The sequence below is a fragment of the Pan paniscus genome, chromosome 14 (genome assembly GCF_029289425.2).
Source record: "Pan paniscus chromosome 14, NHGRI_mPanPan1-v2.0_pri, whole genome shotgun sequence".
In the NCBI taxonomy this organism is placed as follows: Eukaryota; Metazoa; Chordata; class Mammalia; order Primates; family Hominidae; genus Pan; species Pan paniscus.
In genome coordinates, this window is record NC_073263.2 from 29,427,685 (window position 1) to 29,439,093 (window position 11,409).

General features: G+C 39.4%; 1 protein-coding gene across 1 annotated transcript in view; it reads right to left on the reverse strand.

The window, feature by feature from the left end:
• Positions 1-9,736, reverse strand: part of UBL3 (ubiquitin like 3) — an 86,272-nt gene extending 76,536 nt beyond the window's left edge. The window contains exon 1 of the mRNA XM_003818323.6: positions 8,558-9,736. Within this exon, the coding sequence (XP_003818371.1) occupies positions 8,558-8,584 (27 nt within the window). The 5' untranslated portion in view covers positions 8,585-9,736. The remainder of the gene's footprint in view (positions 1-8,557) is intronic.
• Between the last annotated feature and the right edge of the window lie 1,673 nt (positions 9,737-11,409).

Sequence of the window (11,409 nt, forward strand, 5' to 3'; positions counted from 1 at the left end):
GTAAGGAGGCAGCTTTAGGCTAAACTTGATTTAACATGACAATGAGAATAGCAGGATACAAAAGCAAGACTATTTCTAAGGCAAAGAAAAACACTAATTTTATATGAAAGTAAAGAAAAACATATATCATAAGAACATTTTGTCTAGACACAATAAATTGCCATCTTAAGTACATAAACAAAAATGTTAATGTCAAACTTCAACAATTTTCTTCAGCAGAAAGAACATTTTCTTCTCAAAATCTAGTCAGAAAATTACCCAAATATATATTTACTTAAGACCAAAAATGCTACTAGATTTGACCAACCAATAGAGAATCTCTCTCTCTCTCTCTACATATATATATGCAGTTAAAAGTATGGAGACAAAAACAAAATGCCCCGAAATCACTAAATCCTTTACAAGTCAATCTATTTGTTACATATATAAAGCATTCAAAGTAGTACTTTTTAAGAAAAATCCGCTGTGTAACAAATATATACATAAGAAGACTCAAAGTTCCAACAAGTTTAAAGGAAACTCCCTTTAATTTTACCAATTAGTAAGACAACCAACCTTAATTAAAATCATTCCAATCCAGATGTTACATAGTTTATTACAAAGATATATGAAGTAGGTTTCATTTCTACCATGCTAGCTCAGACCAATCAGTAGGGACTCCCTGGAGCAAGGTGTTGGGAAGGAATCTAAGGCATTCTTAGGATAATGTGCCTGAGGGATTCAGTAATGTTTGCTCAGTTACCGTTGTGGTGAGGGGTGTAGATGTTTATCACTATTGCCACCAGACCCAAATTCCTATTCTAGCTCAACTTCTTCCTCGCTATGTGATCTCAAACAAGTTCCTTACCCTCTCTGAACCTAGGCTGTGAGAAAGTAAAAATGAGCTCGGTTGATAATCAGACTGTGATATCTGAAAGATAGAAGACCAACAGGTAAAAAGTTTTTCCTATGGCCACACTGCAGCTCCAAAATGACCAACAATCTCCCATTCTGTAAGTGATTATGTTTTCTCACCAATGACTTTCCAAATCCCCTTCATTTATCCTGTCTCCTAAACAAAGACTGCTGAAAGACCACTAACCCACCTCCACTTGATGTATGATAGCATTCAGTCCAGGAGTCCCTGCTTCCAGCACAGCCCAAACCCTACTGAAAACTCCTCCCATTCTCTTTCTTTCTTTCTTTTTTTTTTTTTAGAGACAGAGTCTTACTCTGTCGCCCAGGCTGGAGTGCAGTGGCACAATCTCAGCTCACTGCAACCTCTGCTCACTGCAACCTCCACCTCCTGGGTTCAAGTGATTCTCCTGCCTCAGCCTCCGGAGTAGCTGCGATTACAGACGCCTGCCACAATGCCCAGCTAATTTTTGTATTTTTAGTAGAGATGGGGGTTTCACCATGTTGGTCAGGGTGGTCTCGAACTCCTGACCTCAAGTGATCCACCCACCTCGGCCTCCCAAAATGTTGGGATTACAGGTGTGAGCCACCGTGCCCAGCCCTCCCATTCTCTTTTACTGACACTTGGCAGGATCTGGCATATGCTCTTCCTAGCTGCAAAACAGTCAACCTAACTTGTTTCACCACAGATGCATTCCTGGTGGTCTTCACCTGGTGGGTATTAAGAGTTTCTTTATCTATATACCAACCATATTTATCCAGGGTGACTGTAAGGATTAAATTAAATGCTATAATGTAAAATGCCAAGCATCTGCCTGGTACTAGAAAGTACACAACAAATATTAGTTCTCTCTCCTCTACGAGCTCAAAGTAAAGTTATGTGTAATTTTTTTATCACCTAAGCAGTTCTTCACTATCAAGAAACTGCATCTCTGCAAAACATAACTAACAGCCAGAAAATTAGCCCCCCTAAAAAGAGAATTCTAAGCAACCAAAACAGATATGATCAAGTCCATGAAACAAAAGATACGCACTTTACTGTGAGGTAACTCCTAAAATCCTACTCAGACACCATTTGCTCATTTTAAACACATATTATTTTTAATAAACTTTGGAAATATGGTTTCCACACCCATAGCAAATTAAAACCAGCAACTGTAAATGGTTAGGAATAAGTAGGCACACTGATCACAGGAAAAAACAGCTGCTCAACAAGGCAGGAGACAGAAAACTTCTAACTATCAAACACAAGAAGTTAAAATGCTCAGAAATCTTTAGTCATCTAGTGCAGTGGCTCCTACATTTTTTTGACTGAAGATCCCAAATATAAAATACTTGAGGCACATACCTATAGTATATGTGTTTTCATTTATAAACATACACATAGTATAAAACATATACTAAAAACAGAAATTAAAAGATTAAAATTTTGTTTTTACTTTACTATTTTAACTATCAACTATTTTAAATATTAACTTGTTTTAATCTTTCAATCACTAAAAATGCAATTACTATTAACATATTAGGTGAGCATTATTATTAAATATATCTCCATTTTTTTAAATCTTAGTTTCTTCTTTTGTGAAGTTCAATGTATTTTGCACTTGGTTTTAAGAGCTGTCATAAGTCATACGTGAAAAACTTATCTTACAAAGATGAGATCTATATAGAAGAACATGTCACTTACTAACTTACTAAATCATATTACTTTTTCATTCTATCACCAAATACGCAAACATTTTTATTCAAAGTCAGCTACCTGATGTCAATGTTATTAAAATTTTCTTTTTCCTGACTGCAATAAGAATGTTTACAAATTAAAATGTTTGGCTTTCCAATAAATGGTCCAAAGTCAATTAAAATTCATTGTAAGGAAGATTTTCAACAGACTGGAAATACTTCAACATGCTTTCAAAATGTTCTCCATAACATTTGTTTCTTTTGAAAAGCAGGTACTTTCTCACTTACTGTTTAAAATGTCGATTTTGCCTTGAAGTGACAACTTAGGGATTGTTTTCCCAAACACATCCGCTAGATTTTTATTTTTGGTAGCCTCTTGTCATCATGGATAAGAACAACATATAGAATACTCATCTTTTGTAATAAAAATGTGTGATTAATCTTTGAGTTCTACAACTCTTAAATGCTTTGACAGCAAACCTCTGTTCCCCATCTCAATAAGAAGTATCATAGATTCTTCTTTTAAAAAGTATTTTTAAAGGGACTATATAACAGAAAAACTGGAAACACTCTGAGAAACTCATGGTGCTGTTGCTGGCATCTACATTCTAGAATTCACACATCTTCCCTCAGCAAACCACACTCTCAGTGACCACCTGAATGCAGGTGGACCTAGGAGAACCTCATAGCCAATTCACATAGTATGAATAGAAAAGCTCAATTCTTTTCCCTTTTGGAGGACAAAATAAACAAACAGAAGTTCTCATATTTACTTCTCAAAATTGACTTGCTTCACCTCATTTTGTAAATTACTGATCTAGTGAAGGGGCATAAAGCTTCACAATCCATATTAGGTGCCGAGGGTATTATAGTTGTAGCTTATGCCTGTTAATACTACTACCATATTACACAGACAGGTACCCAATAAACACTGATTGAATGCAAGCAATATTATTCAAATCATAGCTCTAAGTCATCAAAAATAAGTTAAATTATGCATAGTATATTTCATTTAAGCAAATGCAATGGTAATCCAACATTGTTAGATTGGGCTATCTTAACACTCAACCTCCAAGTATTCAGAAAATTTACTGGTTCGGAATGACTTATTACCCAAGGTTTCCAGGTTACCATGAATTCTACAGTCACTCTTCATTTTTCCCTCCCAGAATAAGATGACTTAGAAAATCAAAGAGCACATTTACTAAGTATATGCTTCAGTCTCCTAAAACATATTTAATGTTCTATATTGTGAAAACTATTAGCACCATCAGTATTTTATCCACTAATTTAAAATAACTTCAAGTTTTAATACTATAAATATATATTTTTCATATTCCAAGTGATAACAGAAGCAGACATTATAGACTTCATATTTAACACCACTATTACTACGGAACAATATTTATTTTTTCCGTAAGTAACGAAGACAGTAATAGTTTGTGAGTCAAGAAAGTCACTCAACAATTTCTGAATGTCTAAAAAATATCAGAGGTGAAATAAAAGTGATACTATATCCATAGAAATTTGATACCTGTGTAAGAGGAATGTCAAAAGCACTAAAGAAAAATGGTTTACAAGAAGGAAAGATCACTGTGGCCTAAAATGAACTAAAGACCATTTTAGACACAAGCTGGGGTAGGATTCAGAGCTAGAAAGAAGGAATTCAAAGCTGTGGGAAACAATGTCATCTGTTTTCTTAATAAAAATGTCTCATTCAAAATACCAAATATGAGACATTCAAGTAAAAATTCAGAGAAACATTCAATTTTTAATATATTATTTATTAAGCTATTCAAGTCACACATATATGTAAACAGTACTTATCTACCCTTTGGCTTTATAAAACCCTCCAACTTAAACCTGAAATAAGAATCATCAGGAAGAGAAAGAAAAATAAAAAGGAGCTGTAAGTAAAGAGGAAAAAGTCCCTGGGCATTAAATCTCAGTATACTTTTCTATTTTCTGGACCTTTTCCTTTCATGGCATTTTCTCCTGGTATATTCAACATATGTCATTTTACTTTAACTTGGAAAAGTGATAAAAGTTCACTTTGAAAGGAAATGTATTTTAGTAATTTCCTGTCCACAAGAGGGCTCCAATAATTCTTACATGAATGGAAGTGATATAACAAAAATTACAATAAAAATATTCATTAAGCACATAAAATATACTGGAAAAAACTTGAATTGTCATTATCTGATTCAACTCCTATTACAAATTGTTGTTATCTGCTACAATTTTTACATTACAGTTGTTAAAGATACGGGGCTTTTCTTTGACCGTTTTATCAACTAAAATGTTTTGAATCACAAAATTGCTTTGCCATTATTCTCACACTGTCAATTTCTCTCTTAAAGTTTTCAATGTAATAGATATTATAAAGTATAATTTTAGTCCAAAGCTCTAAATAGTAGCCTAAATGTTGTATACAATACTCTTATAAAAACAAGAATGTATTTCTTGATAACTTTACCAATCCAGAAAACAAAATTACCATTGCTTGCCCAGTCTTAGGCCTTATTACTAACACAGGCAGTAAATATTTTCTTGCAAAAAACCTACAGTGGTTAACATAAGTCACACTGCAACTATAAACCATGAATATAGCCGCATCATGAACTATGATCTTGGCTGCAACATAAATAAATAAATAAATACATCATTTAAATACAATATATTATAATGATATTCTGTTGAGATATTTTCAGATTTTTTCACAAATAAGTTACTACACTAAGATGTTATTAAATCTAGTTCAAACTCAATCACTCTTAGCAAAGAAAAACCAACATTTCAAGTAAATACACTTGTAATATTTATAGGACATATACATTGCAGAATGTAGTAAAAGTACCAACTACAAATTATGTTTTAAAGGGTACAGCAAATCCATTCACTACGGGTGCCACTCCCTCATCCAAAAAATTGACATTTGGATCGTTAAAAATGAGACTCCTTATGCTAAACACAAAAATTTACTGGATGTTCAAAAATAAATTTTAAATGGGAGTTCTACCTACAAAACAAAAACCAAAGCTAAAAAATCTATTTTAAAGTGAGTCATAATCACGGCCATAAAAAGACTTTACCAAAAACATCAATTGCTTTAGCAATTATTGTAGCTCGAGAATAAATTATCTCTATTGGAAACATGATAGGGGTTAACTTCACCACTCCATCCCATCTCCCCAACAGGATTTTCCTATACAACTGACAAGCACCATTAACATATAAAAGATTGACTTCAATAGAAATGACACCACCACCAAAAAGTAAAAAAGTGTAACATTTGTTTCAGCACAGTTGACAGCACATACTGTCAACTAGGAGAAAGCTTAACATTTTACTGCATCTAGCAAAAATGTATTTAACAGTACATATCCTGATCAATTTAGAGTTATGCTGCAAGGGATATATGTCATTAGCTTTGCTGTGGGAGTGGTGAGAGGAGCTCTTCAAGGTTTGGAGCGGTAAATTGTTGTCATGAATGTAAACTAAAATCAATTGTCAATTCATGGTATTAAGAGTTTAATAATCATGAAGCATTTAATCGACAACTTCTAACCAGTATTTGTCATGTTATATTTCAAAAAGTTGAGAATTCTAGGCACATAGCAAATGATAGACTTCTTAAGCAAAAATGCAAAGTTAAGTAATAAACGAACGTTTAAAAGACTTTCACAAAGAGAAAATCTTAACCTCTAACCAGTTGAACAGTAGAAAACAAGACATAAAAAAATACTCAGAACAATCAAACCTGTGCTGTACGTTAGTACCCACTCTGAAATAGCATCATCAGGGCATTATATGTTTATTACATAATATTGCTTTGCCCTTGCATATCACCTTTAATCAAAGGATCTCAAAGCACCACAGAATCATCAAGGCCTTAACATCCAGTCTCAAACAGATAAACTGTTATATTTTATAATTGCAGATATTAATAAAACCCTGCTCCTACTTCCCAGTCCTCTGATCCTAACATCAGCCTCCAAACCCTCTCTCTGACTTGGAAACAGTATTTCCCAAATCATCTCAATCTGTGACTGATGCCACGCACATTCCAGCTTTTCTTCACTGGACCTAAAGGAAGTAGTGGCACTGTTTTAATAACACATCTATTTCATTCCAACGTCTGTGAGAGAATAGACGGTACTTAAGGTTAACCTATTTTGCACTGTGCTTGATGATATAAAATGGAGGCTTTCGAGAGAGCAAATCTTTGCTCGAGGCTATGAACCCACAGATCACTCATCAAACAAGGGAAATAGCATTTCCCAGCTCTGTCTAGAGACCGCTCCCGGCAACTTCAAGAGCGGTATGGAGGAAAGCTTGTCCAGCCGTACTTAACCAGGCAGGAGGCTATTTCATGTGTGCACACCAGAAGAGAAGCGAAAACTAAAAGGACAACGCACGACTTTTAGGACTCAGGAAGGAGACTGTAAAGCTGTTATGTGGCCACCCCCAGAGACAGAACACTGTGTTTCCTTTGCATTAAATGGGAAATTAAACAAGAGCAAAATTCCTTTAAACCAAGGTCAAAATAAGCCATTTAGAATCATTTAATTTTTGTTATAAAATCTGTATATGAGGTTTGCTCCTCTAGAAACATCTGGCGTTTTAAAATTTAATCATCAGCAGGCTGGGCGCAGTGGCTCACGCCTGTAATCCCAGCACTTTGGGAGGCCAAGATGGGTGGATCATCTGAGGTCAGGAGTTTGAGACCAGCCTGGCCAACATGGTGAAACCCTGTCTCCACAAAAAAAAAAAAAAAAAAAAATTAGCCGGGTGTGGTGGTGGGCGCCTGTAATCCCAGTTACTTGGGAGGCTGAGGCAGGAGAATCGCTTGAACCCAGGAGGCAGAGGTTGCAGTGAGCCGAGATCGCGCCATTGCACTCCAGCCTGGGCAACAAGAGCAAAACTCCGTCTCAAAAAATAAAAATTAAATTAAAATTAAATTAAAATTAAAAAACAAAATAAAATTTAATCATCAGCAAAGTTCAATTTGTTTCCACTGAATACACAAACACTCAAATGTTAACATATGTGAGCACAACTACGTTAACTTCAATTCCTTCATAAACAGGATTATTCCTCTTCCTGGTAATTAAATGCATTATGTTTGTCCTTAGGACTGCAAAATGTAACTTCACACTCACACAAGCCAAGCCCCAGCACTGTAAGGTTACACGGTTACTGTTAGTCAACCGACTCACAACCTTACCCTTTATAAACAAAACAAAGGCGTCAATAAACAACAGTACTTTTTGTTTCAAGTTCTCAACACTCAGTGATCGAGGCTCAATACTATGTTTCCTTAGCTTTATGTCTAATATGGAATCTACTATTAATAAATATCTGGCATTAAAAAGCCCTGGAATATTCATTGTAAGTACCAATACAGGGTCAGCCTACGTTTCTGAAAATCCCAAAATATCTTTATATTTCTGTTGTCATCCGTATTCAGACATTTCAAAAACCTCACAGCAAATTCTAACATACTTTTTCTTGAAGAGATGTGCATCCCTGTTCTTGAAAAATATCAAGTTCGTCCCTACTGCAATGACGATCTCATCTGTGTCATAAAGCAAGATTCCCGTTTCCCTACCTATTCTCTCGTAGGGACACCCGTCCTCAGCTCTGCCCACTGTCCCTGACGTTTTCAGAAACGTTAAAATACTAGTGTTCGGAGGCTTCTAGCGAAGAGGGAGATGTTTTGTCCCCTCAAGCTACCATGATACATTTCCCTACTTCTCCACTATCTTCAATGCCTTAGAAAACACGACCAAATGAGAGAACCCATATTAAAAGCAGTACTTCCTAAAAGGGGGAAACCAGAAGCTCCAACTTCTCCAAATCGCTCAGCACAGTGGCTTTTCGACAGTCCCCAGCAAATCTTCGCCCCACGCCTGCCGTCTTTCCGATTAAATAAGATTGGAAGCCACAATTAAATCAGTGTCATAACTTATCCGTCACTTACCATATCCGCCGGGACATTACTGGACATCTTGCCGTTTGATATACACCCAGATGTTTACGAAAAAAAAACAAACAAAGAAAAAAGAGCAGAAGTCTTCACGTTACAGAAATAAACCACGATTTTGACTGGTTCGTGATGTGCTTTCTCCCCCAAAAATAAAGTTATTTTGGAGCCAAAGTGCCGGTCAGGCCGAGGTTCTGGTTCGAAGAGGAACAATCCCCAGGAGCTGTGTGGCCGGAGCAGGAAGAAACTCCCGGGACAGCAGAGGCAGCCCCCGTCGTCGTCGTCGTCGTCAGCAGCAGCAGCAGCCCCAGGACCGGCCGCGCCGGGTGGACCGAGCCGAGTGACACACGGACATGGAGAGGGGTGGGAGGGGGTTAAATGCGCCTTCCTCCTTTCCCAGCCCCGGCAATGATTCACACTTGCTCCCGAGTCAAGTCCTCATTAAGCAGGAGGAAAATGCCCCAGCGTGGATGTACACAGATAACTATGTAGCTACACATCGACGCGTGAGCCTTGAGTGGCGGCCGAGCGGTGGCCGGACGCTGGCCGCGGACCCTGCAGAGCCGCTCTCGGAGCGCCCGCGCGGACAGCGCGGGGAAACGGCTCAACTCGCGCCGCGGGGGCGAAGAGCCGGGCCGCGGAAACCCGCGCTCAAGGGCATTTAACTAGTTGGAAGCCAAAGCGAAAGACCGGAGCGGGGGACCGACAGCGCGGGGGTGCTCGGGGCCGGCCGGGACACTCCACAGCCCCTCTGGGCTCAGGCCGCGGGCGCCTCCGGACAGCAGCTGGGGTCGGGGTGCATCGTCTCCGGCTCCTCACCGCTCCTCTTCTGCCTCCGCCTTCCCCGCCGCCGCCTCCCCGGTCTCCGCCTTCCCTTCCCCTCCCCTCCCCGGCCTCGCGAGCTCCGGGCGACGCCGACTTCGGCTGGTCCCCGGAAGAGGCCGGGTCCTCCTTCTCCTCAGCCCGGGAATGGTTTCCTCTCAGAGCTTTGTTTCTCCTCCTCCTCCTTCACTTTTCAGTCCCACACGCCGCGGCCGCCTCCTGTCATCGCCTCTCAAACCAACATGGCGGCAGCGGCGGCGGCTGCCTGAGTGCGACTAAGGGAAACGGGGAGAGCCCGGGCCCCCCCTCGCAGCAGCCGCCGCCCCCGTCCTCGTCCTCCCTCCGCGGACACCAAGTGCGTCACCACGGAGACCATTCCCTCGAGCATCACGGGAAGTGTAGTCTACGAGGGTTGGTGGGGGGAGGGAGCCGCCGAACGCCTCCTCACCCAGCTCCGAAGCCACGCCCCCCATAGCAACAGTTGCGAGGAAAGGAAAGCTCCCTTTCCCTTGATTTGGACAAGCTGCTGCCCAGGAGTTAAGTGATACCTGCTACCAGGAGTGCTGTGATCATGAGAATTGTTGGGAGAAAATAATTCTGCATAGAGAAATTCCCTTATGCACGATATGCACACAGAGCTAAAATATGCTGTACCTCCAAGCAGAATCATTCATTTTAATTACAGCACATTCTCCACATCCTGCAATCTCAATGCATTTTGTAGAGTGATTTCATCTAGGTCTCCTCAACATTACATTTTGAAGAACAAAAGCAATCATTGATTTCCAATAAGGTCACATAAGTTCAACAGGAACAAGGATCTCATTAAGCAGTGAGAATATTTGAACATGTGTTTCCTTGAAGACCCAGGGCAATAAAGCTACAATCTACTTAACTGAAATTACCAAAACTGTATTACATACAACAGTGTTATTATATCAAATCTGTATCAGGAAATAGCTACTACAAACTTCATGGGGATTCACCAGTTTACCCATCTGGACCCTAAATTCTATTCTATGTAACTCATAATGTAATTGAAAACCTATATGCCTTGCAGTGATTAGCAAATAGGAGAAAATAATGCCATTGTTGAGACACCATTCAGATGGACATTTGTGATTCTGCATTTTGTTCCTAAATCTGAGGTCAACATCCGAATCCCTATTCATATCTCTCTTAGTCCTTTGACAGAGTACTTTAGAATGGGCAGTCTCAATATGATGCCTATATATAAATGCCAACGAATTTAGAGTCTGAAAGCCACCTCTCCAACCTACAGCTGTGTGACCTCATCTGTAAAATGGTCTTGCCTACCTTCCAGGGTAAAGTAGGGGTAGTTATGAGGATGAGTTCATGCATGGGAAATAAATCACTTTGTAAATAATAATGCATCATTTGATATGAAATGTCACTACTCATTCTCTCATTCAGCAAACAAATGTGCCAGGCACTCTGCTAGGCACTAGGAGTTTAAAAATGAGTCACTGTAGCGAACAGCAGCATCATGTGGCAGAAATGCCAAGGTCTTGGGTTGGCAATGGGGGTTATTACATCCTTGTCTATAGGGCTGTTGAAAAGGGGCAGAATCCAGTCACTGTCCTCAGGGAGCTCATTGTCTAGAAGCCTACGTGATTCCCCACAGCAATCTCTCCAGTTGGGTTTCTCATCAGATGGAAACCCACAGGACATTTAGAGTACCTGCCTCTTGAGTAGCCTGGGTGGAGAAATTCCAAACACTCCTGAGGGCCTATATCACCCTGAGGAAGATAGATCAAATTCTCCAAAAAACCAAAGGCCAGAAGAGAAGAGAGGCCCAAATCTCACTGTGATTAGGCTTCAGGACTTTGTCTAGATATTTCCAAGTCCATAGTTACATGATTTTCCATGGCCTTTGTTATTTGGTTGCTCATTTGCCATGTTTAGCAACCACAGAGTCCCCCTACCCCTACACCAGCCCCCCAGGAAATAAGGGCAGGTGAAAATACTTCAATTGACCAATGAGCTCAGAAGGAATATTGGAGCAC